This window comes from Oryctolagus cuniculus, chromosome 11 (genome assembly GCF_051225735.1).
Source record: "Oryctolagus cuniculus isolate XC-2025 breed Fujian yellow rabbit chromosome 11, ASM5122573v1, whole genome shotgun sequence".
NCBI classification, from domain to species: domain Eukaryota; kingdom Metazoa; phylum Chordata; class Mammalia; order Lagomorpha; family Leporidae; genus Oryctolagus; species Oryctolagus cuniculus.
In genome coordinates, this window is record NC_142877.1 from 80,749,373 (window position 1) to 80,764,653 (window position 15,281).

Sequence of the window (15,281 nt, forward strand, 5' to 3'; positions counted from 1 at the left end):
CACACAGGGTCAGAGTGTATCACCTTTATCTTTTTGACTCCAGGCATCACCTTGGCCTACAGACCTGTATTTTCACATCTCCATGACATGAGTGACTGTCTTTTATGACCCTTTTGAGTCATCTATTTTTAGACAGCAGTTACTCAGCTTGAACTTTTTACAAACTCTTTTCCTTTCCTTTTTAGAAAGCTTTTATTTAATAAATACAAATATCATAGGTACAGCTTTTGGAATATAGCAGTTCTTCCTCCCATACCCACACTCCCACCCCTAGACCATCCCACCTCCTACTCCTTCTCCCATCCCATTCTACATTATAATTCATTTTAATTATATACAAAAGATCAACTCCATACTAAGATTTCAACAGTTTGCACCCACACAGACACACAAAGTATAAAGTATGTTTGAAGACCATTAATTCTCATAGTACAGCACATTAAGGACAGAGGTCCTACATGGGGAGCAAGTGCAGTGACTCCTGTTGTTGATTTGACAATTGACACTCTTATTTATGACATCACTGATCAACCGAGGCTCTTGCCATGAGCTGCTAATGCTATGGAAGCCTTTTGAGTCTACAAACTCTGTCAGTATTTAGACAGGGCCCTAAGCAAAGTGGAAGTTCTCTCCTCTCTTCAAAGAAAAGTACATGTGTCTTTGATGGCCCCTTCTTTCCACTGGGTTTTCACTCACAGAGATCCTTGTGTAGATTATTTTTTGCCACAGCATCTTGGGAAGCCAGGGTTAAAATGTATTATGTCCAGGAGGTAACACAGAGAAAAAGAATAGTCTAGATAGTTTGGTTGATAGCTGATTCTTTAATCTTTTGCTGTTCGGGGACCAGTCAATTCTCAGAGTGACTGAAACAGGGCTGTTGTTTGCAGAACTCTTTGGGAACCATAATCCTAGGAGGCCTCTCGGGGTACGGCTTGTTTGTTCCGAATGGTCAGCTTGCATGGCGTTGGATCTGAGATGTAGTCCCAGTCGTAGGCCACAACCTTCAGTCTGCTGTGGATCCAGGGAGCTGTTTTGGCCATTCTGATGGCAGTATGGGGTGAACAGAACAACAGTAAATGTACCTCTTCAAAAGGGGCTGGTCTGTTCAGTGTGCGTGGCTAGAAAACATTTTATCCGGGGCCCAGTGCTGTATAGCAGGTAAAGCCACCGCCTGCAGTGCCGGCATCCCATATGGTTCTGATCCAGCTCTCTGCTATGGCCTGGGAAAGCAGTGGAAGATGGCCCAAGTCCTTGGACCCCTGCACCCACGTGGGAGACCCAGAAGAAGCTCCTGGCTCCTGGCTTCAGATTGGTGCAACTCCGGCCGTTGCAGCCATCTGGGGAGTGAACCAGCAGATGGAAGACCTCTCTCTCTCTGTCTCTACCTCTCTCTGTAGCTCTTTCAAATAAATAAAATAAATCTTAAAAAAAAAATTATCCATATCATGGTCCAGCACACCCAACCCAACAGGCAATAGAGTTGCTGGATTTGAAGCTTTTCCACTTCCAGGTGAATGTGTGGATTTTTGTGCAGCATTTTCTGATACTTGACTATCCGGAAATTATCAATATTAAGGCTGAGTGAGGCACACAAACTGTTAACTTTTGTCTCATAGCAAGTTTGTCTGTATCCAATACTAGGAGGGCTGTAGCAGCAAGGGCTCAGAGGCAGGGTGGTCGGCTTATTAGAGGAACTGGAAAAACTGTAATCTAAACCAGGAGGAAGTTTTCTCATTAAGAGGCAAATAGAATCTGACAGGAGGGGCCAGCACTGTGGCTCATTTGGTTAATGCTCCTTCTGTGGCACCGACATCCCATATGGGCGCCAGGTTCTAGTCCTCGTTGCTCCTCTTCCAGGCCAGCTCTCTGCTGTGGCCCAGGAGGGCAGTGGAGGATGGCCTGAGTGCTTGGGCCCTGCACCCGCATGGGAGACCAGGAGGAAGCACTTGGCTCCTGGCTTTTGATGGGTGTAGCGCCAGCTGTAGTGGCGGCCATTTAGGGAGTGAACCAATGGAAGAGGGACCTTTCTCTCTCTCTCTCTCTCTGTCTATAGTTCTACCTGTCAAGGAAGGAAGGAAGGAAGGAAGGAAGAAAGAAACTGACAGGAGGGTCTTGATAATGATCAGCTAGGTATGTAGGCCCGGCCCCGGATATGTGAGGCCAAGACCTTTTTATCCCTTTACATGGGGTACTGGAAGAGACATCATGAGGAAGGTATGAACCTCAGGGAAGACACCCTGTTGACTCACGACCTAGCTGGCCTGGGAGGAGAGCTGACCTGAATCCCATGTTAGTATAGAATACGTGGCATCTCTAAAAGGGAAATTACAGCCTTGCATGTGACATTACCGAGTCTAGGCTGTCACCTCAATAATGGTGGTTATCTTGGAAGCTGGGAGGAATAAAGAAGTTTTCCAGCTTGGAGCCTGCAGGGTCTGTGGTTCTAACCTGGGAGCCCTTCGACCCCAGAGCAGTTCCACTTACCCAGCTCTGGACAGCATTTTGTAGAGGCTGGCTTCTGCAGGGCTGCTGTTTGCCCAATTTCCTGGCTCTCCATATCGATACCTGATACCATTTGGGGTGGACTGGCCTTGTTGGGTCTCTTTGATGGCAACACACTATGTAAAGCAGCTATCAGTTGGCCTGCTACCTATCTTTACATTGTTCCTGCTGCCTGGCTCACTCTTATTCCTCCTGGTCCCTGTTAAAGTAGACCACAGAGGCAATCTTTAGGATATCAGCCAAGGGGATGCACAGTCCCGTTCCTGATCTTTGGTGGCCTGAGCTAGAAGTCTATTGTTGCAGGCATGTTTTGACAGCCATTTGTTTTTTTAAATGAAACAAGATAATGCCCACGAGGATATTTACGTCCTTTGAGTTAGGCTCAAAATAATGATCAGCTTATCTAGCCTGTATATAGATTTTGATATCATTAATAAACATTTTAATCTTTTTTACACTTATCAGCCAATACATTTTAATAAATATACTTAAATTATTTAAGAAATTAAAATAGTAGGTAAGTATGGTATTATCTATCTTAAGCCATGATTTTTGCCAAAGAACAACTTTAGAAGCTAAATTGACTTTATAGGGAGCAGTGAGCATTGTATCAGACCTTTACCTATATTATTTTTAGGTCAGTATTATACCTTTGTGATTGCAAGTGTCTAACACAAGTGTGACATGCTTGACCAGCAAACCCAAGCACAATCCTGGCTTTGGGCTGTCACCAAAATGAGAAATAAAAACCTTGAATGTAAGAATTCCCATTATCTGGAACACTTTAACAGAATCAGATCCAGAAAAGGGCTTTCAGGACCTCACTAGGAAATTGACAGGGATTAACCAATTAAATAAACACTATTTAAATGGACATATTGTGATATTTAAACAGATTTTAAAATTATAGCTCAAGACTGTTTCCAAATATTTCCAAATATATCCTTATTGCTTTAACAGAGGATTGCATTAACAGGACTGAATTCTAATTTTTGTCACTGTACCTTTGATATTAATGTTAAATTTTTAGAAAACTCTGTAAGCAATATTTTAAGAATTATAGGCATTTTTATACAAATCTTATAAAATTTACTTTTTTGTATCTTTTGCAAGTTATTTATACCTTTAAGTATTTTGTCCTATCTTTTTCTTTCTAGTCTAGCCATTTTTCTGTAGGACAAAAAATTTACAAGCAATATCCTTTCTTTATCCAAAAAAATTTTTTTTCATTTTTTATAAAATTTTTCACCAAGAACACATTTTTATGATTGTGACTCCTTATTTCAACCTGTTGGTTTTCTTGATTTATATTTTGAAATAATCTTTTAAAATATTTAAATGCAGGGAGTGTTTTTTAAATAAAAAACATGTTCTAACTTTGCTTTTAAGTAGTCTTGAATTACTATTTTCTTATCTGTGGACAATCTATGATAACATATTTGTTAATAAATGCAAATAGTTTTTTTTTTTAAATAGAATTTAAGATGATAAAAGTGTTAGTAAAGTGGTACTGTCTTATCTAAAAATGCCATCTCGAGCCCTGGAAGCCGTCTTAGGCTCTGGCCCAGCCAGCACCCTGTACACTAAGTTTGGCTTTTCCAGGACTCAACCTGGCTTACTAGGAGTCAGGTGACCAACGGCCCAACCACAAGTGTTAGATCCACCCCCACCCTAACGGGATTCACCTCTTCCACTTCCTTACCCCCTGCCAGACTATAACAGGACCTGCTTTCCTGCACGTGTGCTCTGTCTCGCTCTCCACCCCTCTCCCTTTTCACCCTCTCCCCCCAGCCTACCCTACAATAAACCTTTCCTTTAACTCTGGTGTTTGGTGTGTTTTATGACAGCTTTTCAAAGAGTGCTCAAGTTTACCTTTAGAAACATTTATCTCATTTACCTTTACCCAGTTGATACTTAGCAGTTTCACCTAGATGACTTAAGATGCTAAGATATTTTATTATGTCTTTATCTGAATTAAGGTCAAAGTTGGAGTTATATGGAATTTTACATTTATATGGAATTCTATCTCTTTTTTATAAAACAACTCTAGCTTGAAATCAGTGATATAAGCCTGAGATCTATAAATGGCCATTTTTCTTTTTTTTTTTTAAGACTGATTTATTTATTTGAAAGTCAGAGTTATACAGAGAAAGAAGGAGAGGCAGAGAGAGAGAGAGAGAGAGAGAGCAAGCAAGCTAGAGGTCTTCCATCCATTGGTTCACTCCCCAGTTGGCTGCAACAGCCAGAGCTGCGCTGATCTGAAGCCAGGAGCCAGGAGCTTCTTCTGGGTCTCACATGTGGGTGCAGGGGCCCAAGCACTTGGACCATCTTCTACTGCTTTCCCAGGCCATAGCAGAGAGCTGGATCAGAGAAGAAGCAGCCGGGACTTGAACCGGTGTCCATTTGGGATGCTGACACTGCAGATGGCGGCTTTACCCGCTACACCATAGTGCCCATAAATGGCCATTTTTTTCATTCGGTCTTAGGAAGACAGGGATTTTTGTTGCAACACACTTTCTTTTTTTGGCAGTTAAACCAAAATTTTTAACTTTGTAAGATCTACCTTGGAGGCCATACAATAGAGCTTTGATTTCTCATTGTTATTTTGCTGGATCTGTTAGACCTAGTAACAAAACAAGTTTGGCAGGTTACAAAGCAGTTTTTATAAGGCAGCTTTCTAGATTCAAAAGGGAGAAATTTCTTTAAACCCAAAATGTCCAGTTATATTTGAACCAAATGAGAATGGAAGCCATTACTCTGGTATTTTTATGCATAAGGTTATTTACCAAATATGTCTCTTTAGACTGACTTTGAGCCTAGTATTTTTACCTACAAGTACCTAAGGCTAACACCTAGTCAACAATCAGATACCTGGGGCTGTCTCTGAAAGAATCAGGTATTCAGTGAGTTACAAGACACATGTCCATGGGTCAGGGACCAGTGTGTCACAGATAAGAAGCCCACTGGAGACTGTTAACTTAGAGTCAGAAACCTTTTAAGTATTACTGCCCCAGGAGGAAAGACAGCTGAGCTTGGATGTGGTGTTAGTCAAGCTCCCAAGCTTGGATGGGCAGGGTCATTTTGAGAACTGAGAGAGATTGGCCCCACAGTTCAATAGGCTAATCCTCCACCTGCGGCACCGGCACCCTGGGGTTCTAGTCCCAGTTGGGCGCCGGATTCTGTCCTGGTTGCACCTCTTCCAGTCCAGCTCTCTGCTGTGGCCCGGGAGTGCAGTGGAGGATGGCCCAAGTCCTTGGGCCCTGCACCCCATGGGAGACCAGGAGAAGCACCTGGTTCCTGGTTTCCGATCAGCGCTGTGCGCCATCCACAGCAGCCAATTGGGGGTGAACCAATGGCAAAGGAAGACCTTTCTCTCTGTCTCTCTCTCTCTCACTGTCCACTCTGCCTGTCAAAAAAATAATAATAATAATAAAAGAGAGAGAGAACTGGGAGAGATAAGATGCTATGCTGTATAGAATTCAGCAGCATGTTTAGTTTCTTGGGACTCTCAGATGTGCATCTGAATTTTCCTTTTTTTTTTTTTTTCTGCTATTGCCCCTGTTTGTATGAGACTTGTCCACAGGAACTTATAGTTTACTCCTCATACAAACCATGAGGTAGTTATAATCTTTATTTAAAAGAAGAGGAAATAGGTACAGAGAGCAGCTGAGTTGAGATTCTGGGTGGGGAGTCAGGCCCTGGATTCTGTGTGGTTAACCAGTGTCCCAGAGCATCATTACTGGTGTTTCAGTTTCTTAATTCACAGAATATAAATATTTAGTGTATCACTTTCTGCACATCTCCCTAAAATTTTTGTTTTTCCTTCCAAGCATGAAATGACTTTAGTTTCTATTAAATATCAAATTACACTTTTTATGAAGAATATTTAAGTTAATATACATAGTTTTATGGTTTTTTTTCAGAGTGAAATAATAATCTATGCAAACATTTGCAGTTCATTTTTCCAAATTAAATCTTTCTGGAATAGTGCCAATATGTGTTAGGTGGGCCAGAAAAGTATTTTTAATAATACATTGATTGCATAAATGAATATGAACTTATTAGAATAAGTGGAACACTGAACTAAGTTCAATTTGTAATTATCTGTGTCAGTTTAACTACTTTAGAAACCTGAAGAATGTGGAGTTATCTATAACAGAAAGTACATTCAAAGTGTTTATGCAGTGCAAAGAGAACCATTAAGAAAAGATGAAAGTGATGATTATCACTACTGAGAAGGGGAAGTTAAACCTCCTGTGTATACATCTTCTCAGTATTTCCTATTGTTTCCTCCACTCCTTGAATGTTGGCATACCTTAGAAGTGGACTGTTGACTTTTTTTTTTTTCCCACCATATGTTATTCCAGGGCCATTCAACTCCCATTTCATGGAGCTCAAACCATAGGTCCAGAAGTCATCACAGATCCCTTCAGTTCCTGTGTCCACTATTTTATCTTCTCGCAGTAATTTACATCCATTTACTGTGTCTAAGCCTTCATTCATGCCCTGCTCAGCTCTTGCGTGCATTAGAGCAGTGATTGCCTATCTGATTTCCCTGTTTCTAGTCTTACTAAATCTCTGAACCTCATCCATGCATCAATTCCTCCTTTTCCTACCTAAAAGAACAATCTAACTTGAGAATTTATTATGTATTTATTTAAGGGATTTATTTGTAAGGCACACACACACACACACACACACAGGCAGACATAGAGTTCCCAACCATTGACTACTTCACTCTCCAAATGGCCACACAGCTGGGCATGGGCAGGGCCTGGCCAAAGCCAGGAAATGGACCCAGGAACTCAATCTAGTTTTCCCATGTGGGTTTCAGGGACTCAATTACTTGAGACGTCACCTGCTGCCTTCCAGAGCCTGTATCAGCAGGAATCTGGGGTCAGGAGTCAGAGCTTGGACCGAAATGCAAGGGTTTCAATGTGGGCTGCAGGCTTTGGAACTGGCTCATTAATCACTAGGCCAACCACTACTCCTGTTTTTCAATTTAAACCTCTCTATAGTTCCCCACTGCAGTCAGGATAAAGAACAAATCCCTTAGCAAATTGATGTGACTCCCTAGGTTGTTACCTGGACAAACAGTAGGTATTAAAACAATATGAAAGGTTTAAGGTGCCTTGATGGCATATTATAATATAATGCTAATTGCTTGTAGGGTAGTTAAATGTCAATATTGAAACCTAATCTCTAGCTGCTGTCTTGGATATATGAACAAGTGTTCCCCAAGGATGTATTTTGTATTTTGTTGCATTGTACACTGCAACTAATAAGCCAAGGAATTTACATATATTAGGTGTATGTACTGTTTCTAAAAACCACAAACTAAGAATGATAAATTGTCAATATAGTTTAATATTTGCTAATTTTAGTACACTGTTTTACTATGTGTATGTAGGAAAGTCATAGAGATTATAAATTCACTTTGAGTAAAGTTTAACACCATATATTTTATGATAATGGGCCTTTAACTTAAGATGGCCAAAGCACTGATATTATATATTTGCTATAAAGAGCATTATGAGAGTTTTATTTTTCTGATATTAAAAGTTACGTAATAAAGACTTGCTTCATTAACTTGGAAAAAATGTGATGGAATGGGTAAAAAAGGAAAAATATTTATAATAACCACAGTAATTAAACACATATTGAGACAATTCAGTATGAATTGCCTCAGACAGGACTTTTGGGAAGAAGCTTGTTAGGAGCCAAAGGAGATAAAATTGATACATTGAAATTCAGGTGTTATATTTTGGTGATTTCTAATAATCCACATGATATATCTTGGACAAATAGGTTTTTTTGAAGTTGAAAACTAAAGAATAACACATACACATGCAGGCTACTCTTAGAATACAACAGAGATAGAATCTAAAAAAAATCTTGTAGAGAACTATTGAAATCTTCTTAGCAATGTTTATATGACAATGTAGAGAAGAGATAAAAATATCTTTTAACGCTCATTTTAATTTCTATTAAATATGTGCTGCTGCTTTAATACTGCCCGAAAATTGAGAGGCTACCACAGGGCTTCATGGGAAAAAAGTGTTCTAGGATTGATTAGTAATAGGCATTGGTATATCAGTTGTAAAATAAGTGCCATTTTTGTAAGCCTTTACTAAATGTTGCTGACAAATTTAAATGATAATGTTTGCTTGGATAACTTATAATGTTGAGGACAATTGCTTAGTAAATCTTTAAAACTCTTTTGATTTTTTATTCTTGATTTCTCTGTAAATGACTTGTTAAATTTCTGAACCACTTTGTGTGCATACAATTCATTGGATGTACTAGTATTACATAGTGGCTACAGTATTACTATTACAGTATTGGTGTTACATATACAGTATTAGTATGACATAGTGATCTTTATTCTCCAAATGGCTGCAATGGTCTAGACTGGATCAAAGGCCAAAGACAGGATCTAGAAACTCCATCCCATTCTCCCATGTGAGTGACAGGGGCCCAAGTACTTGGGCCATCTTCCAGTGATTTCCCAGACACATGAGCAGGGAGCTGGACCAGAAGTGGAGCAGCCAGGTGTGGAAATGATGCTCATATGGGTTGCTGGTGCCATAGGCAGTAGCTTAACTCAGAGCGCCACAGCAGCTACCAATATGCTGTGTTTTTATCAAGTCCCAGTTGGTGCCAGGGTTGGTCTTCAGACCACATTTTGAATATTGAAGCTCTAGTGGTTAATAACAATTGGTGACCACAGTTTGAGACCTGTTTACTTTGAGTAGATTTCTTTCCTTGTAATAAATAGGTGTTACTCTCCAAATGGGTATTTACAAGGAAGTTGGAATAGGAAGTTCTGGCAATTTGGATCCTGCTGTATTTTGAACACTGGATGAGTTCCATATTAAAAACAATTGATTGTATATTATTTTCTTTTACTTCCATGTTCAGGAAGACAAAAACCATCCCCTTGATATTTCACTTGACCAGAAAGATGATCTGATACTTTTTTTCTATCTGACATGGCGAGGCTCAGGGCATTTCTTTCTTTTATGCTGTATTTCTGGCATTGTTTTGCTTATCCATAAACTTAGAAGTCTACTTATTTGATAACATTTCAGAAAAAAAGCAAACCATGTAATCTTCATTTCAGATGTCTGAAAATCCCGTTTACTGGTTTTTCTTTCTATGGCCACTTGTCACAGAGCTGTGTCTATATGTCCCCTTTGTCTGTTTACTAATAAAATACAGATTAGCTGTGTCTCCTCACCTGCTTTGTTACCAATCTGTTACAGACTTGAAGCTGGAGAAATGGTGTTGTAAGCATTGTAGGGGGAAATGCTTTTCTGCTGCCAAGGGAGGCAGAGACAAGGGAATAAGTTAAGAAAAGTAAAGGAAGCTATTTAACAAACAAAGCCTTTGAATCAGATCCAAAGAGATATGGGAGATACTGATGACGGAGAGTGTGAAAGAGAAAAATTAAAAGGAAGGAAAAGAAATATTGAGATAAAGTTTGATGTGAATGTCCACTATAGATTTAATTTTGGGATAGCTGTCTTATTTTCAGATGAGAACGAAGAAATAAGAAGAGATAACAGACATCTAAGAGTCATTCACAAGGACATGAAAGGAAGTCGGGAGCAATACTATAACTAACACCAGCATCTAGCAAACATCTTACTAAATGATATGTACATAGTACATGCATATGTATAGTATATACTATATATAGTACATTTATATACATATATATGTACATATGGTACATATATATTTAAACATATAGTACATATATAAACACGCAGTTCTTTGGACATCATGCTTTATTATAGAAATATTCTGTATTATGAGAACCTAAAGCTTTTCCTGTTGACAAATAAAACCCCAGCCAAAAAAAATGAAATTATTCTTGAAGTGAGACTGTATTTCCTGATCTATAAATATCTGGAAGAAGTGGATACTCAGGTAGTAACAGGTAAGCCACTTTTAACTAGGCAACTGTTAGAAATGAAAATTGGTAAAACATGGTCAGTTAGTAGTGGAGATGATAAAAAAGAAAAGAAAAACATTAGAATTGACAAGACCACTTGATTAATCAGTAAAATAATTCTTTTTAATTCTGTACAATAGAAAATAGGCTCTAAGGGAATGGTGGTATTACCCTGTCAATAACCTACTATAGAAATACTAATTATTTTCAATATGTTCAGTATTTCTGGTAGTTTTACTTGGCAAAATATTTCAAAACAAGGCAATAATAATAATAGATAAAAATAGTTCTTACCTATTATTTTTTAACATGTAGTTCCCATTCAAATTCCTCATGGGCACATTATCAAATTGAACTATTATGTATTCATGGCCTACATTGTTTTATTTATATCATATCATTGCAAACTCCTTAACTCAGTACTGATTATTTTAAATCTACCATGTAGCATCATTTCATTGAAAAATTAAAAGATTTATCTCTAAAAGTTATCATTTCCTTTTAATATATTCACAATTCAAAATAAGTATTACACTTTGATAATTAAAATTATTAACTATTTTCTTTCAATTTGAAAATGTTTAAATTTTCTCAATTTTCTCATAAATTTTTAATAGCTATTTGTCCAACTCAAGTTCTAAATGATGTTTTACACATTACAATTGATTTTAAGTTCTTGTAAGACTCTATGTTTCACTCCTCCATAATATTCTTATTGCTGTTTATTTGTTAAATAAATTGAGTCATTTGTCCTGTTGGGTAACCACAATTTGTGCTCTTATGAATATATCCCAGGAATTCAGGTCTTTGAAACATTGTCTCTATAGTCCAATCAATAACTGTGTTAAGAATATACTCCCTGAAACTATATTTATGTTATTGATTTGGTGATATATGATTTGTGTTCAAAATATATTACTTTTCTCTTTAGGAAGAGAAAGTAGACAAACTGCTAGTATCTGCTATACTATTTATGCATTTCAGTGACCCAAGAAAATACAAGCAATCGTCCCCCAAAAAGAGCACAAAGCATTGTCATTTTGTCAAATGGCCATTTTTTTTTTTTTTTTTTTTTTTTTTTTTTTACAGGCAGAGTGGACAGTGAGAGAGAGAGAGAGAGAGAAAGGTCTTCCTTTTGCCGTTGGTTCACCCTCCAATGGCCGCCGCGGCCGGCGCACCGTGCCTATCCAAAGGCAGGGGCCAGGAGCCAGGTGCTTTTCCTGGTCTCCCATGGGGTGCAGGGCCCAAGCACTTGGGCCATCCTCCACTGCACTCTCTGGCCACAGCAGAGAGCTGGCCTGGAAGAGGGACAACCGGGACAGAATCCGGTGTGCCGGCGCCGCTAGGTGGAGGATTAGCCTATTGAGCTGCGGCGCCGGCCCATTTTGTCAAATGGAACACATAATTTCTGATAAATTATTCTATATTTTCTAATAATTCAATTGAAAATGTTATCTTGAAGAAACCTATGTTTACAAGTTGAAAACTAAAGTTACATTAAACTTTCTTCTTACAATACACAGGGTGCAAAGCATAGTTATGAGAACTTAGACATTTAGTGTTGATATACAAGATCATTAAATGTTGCACGGACTCATTATATTCACAATAGTTTTAAAAATTGGATAGAGTTGGGTGAGATAGACATGTAGGATGTGTTCCAGTAGGATTTAAAGTAGGAGTAAAGGCACAGAAAAGTAGAGAAGCATGAGTGTTGGTTAGGTAATTGTAAGAACTCCTCTTGGCTAGAAAATTTACTAGGAGACAGGTAGTAAGGTAGGTAGTAAGAGCAGAAACTGAAGAATGTATCATGGACGTGCTTGAGTGTCAGGATTTACTTGGAATCTGCCACTAATGAGCTGCATATTTTAGGACATTTCTTGTATTTCTTTGGGCATATCTTTCTTCATATATAATATTGGAGCAAGCCTAGATCCATTTTTTTATTCTTTCCAGTTCTAATATTCCATTCTGGAGAATAAGTTAGGTAAGCAATATAACATTTGAAATCCTCTAGGCCAGAAGTCTTGTAGGAAGCTTTGAAGCTTGACTTAGTGTGATAAACATGAACTTGTAGCAGAATATAAACACAAATGGATTTGTAGAGGTTGAATAATCATGATGATATTGATTGCTTATCTACAATAATTGAAAAGAGAAAAGGGAAGAGTCCACTATTGAGGTTTCAAGCCCATATGTCCAAAGAAATTCATCACCCTCTGAGTGAAAGTAAAGAAATTAAAGGCAGAGACAGATTACAGATTAAAAAGGTAAATTGTAAGTGTGAAGAGTATGTAAATGTACAAGTCTTTTATTCAGTTGATATCAAGGACTGAAAGTATGAAGCAGTGGTTCTTCCAAGGAATAGAGCTGTAGTTTAAATGTTATTAGAGAATAAGTCATTAAGCAAAAGTATGCAGAAAAGTGCTTGAACAATAAAGACATTCCTCTTGGCATGAGGAGAATCATATTGTCAAGAGGTAGGAAAAGGAAGACTATTGCATGAAAGAAGAAGTAAGGATGAAGTAGACAAGTAAGGAAAGGTTATTGGTATGACAGCCTCTGAAAGGGAGAAATTCACAAAGATGGAGGGGTGGACAATGGTCAACTAAAAAGACATTAGAACACAGGGAGATCTGAGCCAAACTTACTGATCTGAAAGATAGGAACTTCAGAAGTACAAAGAGTAGAGAAAAGAATGCATTTCAAGAGATTAAATCGGGAGGAGTTGGTACAAAAATAGAGGCAGCAACTGGATCATTATCTTGTAATAAGTCAGAAAACATTCATGGACCAGGAAACTAAATTGAGTTTGGCTAAATCCTTGAAACTTTCTGGAGTTTGGTGGTGTGGTTTTTCTAGTGCTATTCTAGGAATTATAGTATGGTACCTCTTTGAAATCATAGAGAAAAATCAATGATATAGAAATGTAAAGAAAGCACATTTTATTTTGTCATCTGTACTGCTCTTATTTTTGTTTGAAGTTGGACAGTATAAAATAAGACTGATGGACTTATAATGTTCATTGAGAGGTTCACAAAATACTTTTCTTCATTTTGGGTCCTGTTTATAAATTTATTTTTAAAATCAATATCTCATCCCATTGAGACAATTTGGTTTTTATTTTCCACTTACTCTCTGATAGTATTGTTACTGGGATAGTTTGATCTGTTGTGGCAGGTTGTCTCAATGCCTGAGGTGACCAGAATACAGAATGCTTAATGTGCAAATTACAACATATGTAGTGTGCCAAATGTGAAAAACAAGTGCTCTGTGAACCTGAAACTTCTTTCTATATGAGGATGTAGCCTTCTTGAGCTATTTCAAGTACTCTATGAACCCGGAAATTCTCTCCATATAAGATGTGGTCGTGTTGAGCAATTTCAAGGACCTGCATGCTTCTACCACAGAGTAGCTGAGTGGAGTAATAATTAATTTAGGAAACATATCATTACCCTAAACTGCCTTTTCCTTGAAGGAAACACCCTCCACTTGGGAGCCAAGCCATTAAATCAATTGCAGTGGGCTCCCAGTGATCCTTCCCACCCTCATTCCAACACCTCCCTGTTCCTGTTTTCTTGGAGGTCTTAGAAACCACGCATGTACAGCAACTGGGTGTATGTGGAGTCGTCACAGTCTACCTGAGAAATCCACTCACACGTAAACTCGGGATCCTCACAGGCTGTGTGAACATGTCCTGGGTCTATAGATTCTAGCTGGATCTTTCAGAATACTCATTGGAAAATTGCTAAGTAGCTCAGAAATCAGTTTAACGTAATGGACAGATTTCCATTTAGTTTATAAAGTATTTCTCTTCAATATTGTGTTTAAACAGTATTTCCTTATATGTCTTTGAATGGAGATTTTTATATTAAAAGTCATTGCAGCTGTCATTCCAAAATGCCAGAGGCTTCCATAAGTGCTTGTTTGATTTTGAAGTATTTAAATCCACTTTAATGCCAGTTGTATATGGATGTTTCTTTAGACAAAATATCTTTTGCTGTTTACCTCCTTACAAGATTGTATCCAGTTCTAAAGACCCAATATATATTAATAGACAACAACCAGGTTTTTATATCACTTAGCTTTCAAAAATATTTAAATTAAAAAACAAATTGCAAGAGTTTAGTAAAGAAACTAATGACTCTTTTCTGAAATTCTTTTTGTTTGATTCTCTTCTAAGAAAGTAATCTATTATACAAGTGAAATAGTTTACTCAAATTTTTTGAGCTATTTACAGAAGTTGAATCATATATTAGATGAAATAATGCTATTGAAAAATATTAATAATACCACACAGCTATGAATTTAAAATCAGTGGTGACACAATTTCCTACAAAGGATGCGCTGCATATTTCATAGTGCATTCATAATCAAAGATCATGGTGTATATGTTACATTGCCATAATTTTCTAATTAATTTATTCTTTATATGTGTTCTTTATACATGTGTTCCAATTGCATTTCATTAACTCATAGTTGTCTTGTAAGTTTGTGCTTTCTTTCCATGTTCAAAGAATCTCTTTAATTCAATTTCTCTGTTTCTCCTCATACAGTCTGGCAGCCAGATATGCAACTCATTCTAATCACAGTGGAATTGCAACCAGTCAAAAAAAGCCTACTAGGTCAGTTAATGTCTCTAATTTATTGCTTGTTAGTGATATTCAAGTAAATGGCCAGTGATATTTTGTCCTCACACTCTAAACTTCTTTAAAACATGGAGACTTCTGTATGAATTAGTTCAGGCGGCTTTTAGTACGCATTCCCAGAGAGGAGCACATTTGTGTGACATAACTAATGCCTTTGGCTTCTATCTTTG

At 37.8% G+C, this 15,281-nt stretch overlaps 1 protein-coding gene across 11 annotated transcripts in view; it reads left to right on the plus strand.

Moving 5' to 3' along the window:
• Nucleotides 1–15,281, plus strand: part of NAV3 (neuron navigator 3) — a 966,035-nt gene that overhangs the window by 719,457 nt on the left and 231,297 nt on the right. For 8 of the 11 annotated variants that reach the window (XM_089307477.1, XM_051846465.3, XM_008256837.5 and 5 more), the window contains one exon: nucleotides 15,019–15,087. The exons of the other annotated variants lie outside the window; for them this stretch is intronic. In XM_089307477.1, the coding sequence (XP_089163603.1) occupies nucleotides 15,019–15,087 (69 nt within the window). The remainder of the gene's footprint in view (nucleotides 1–15,018; nucleotides 15,088–15,281) is intronic. 11 annotated transcript variants of the gene reach the window in all.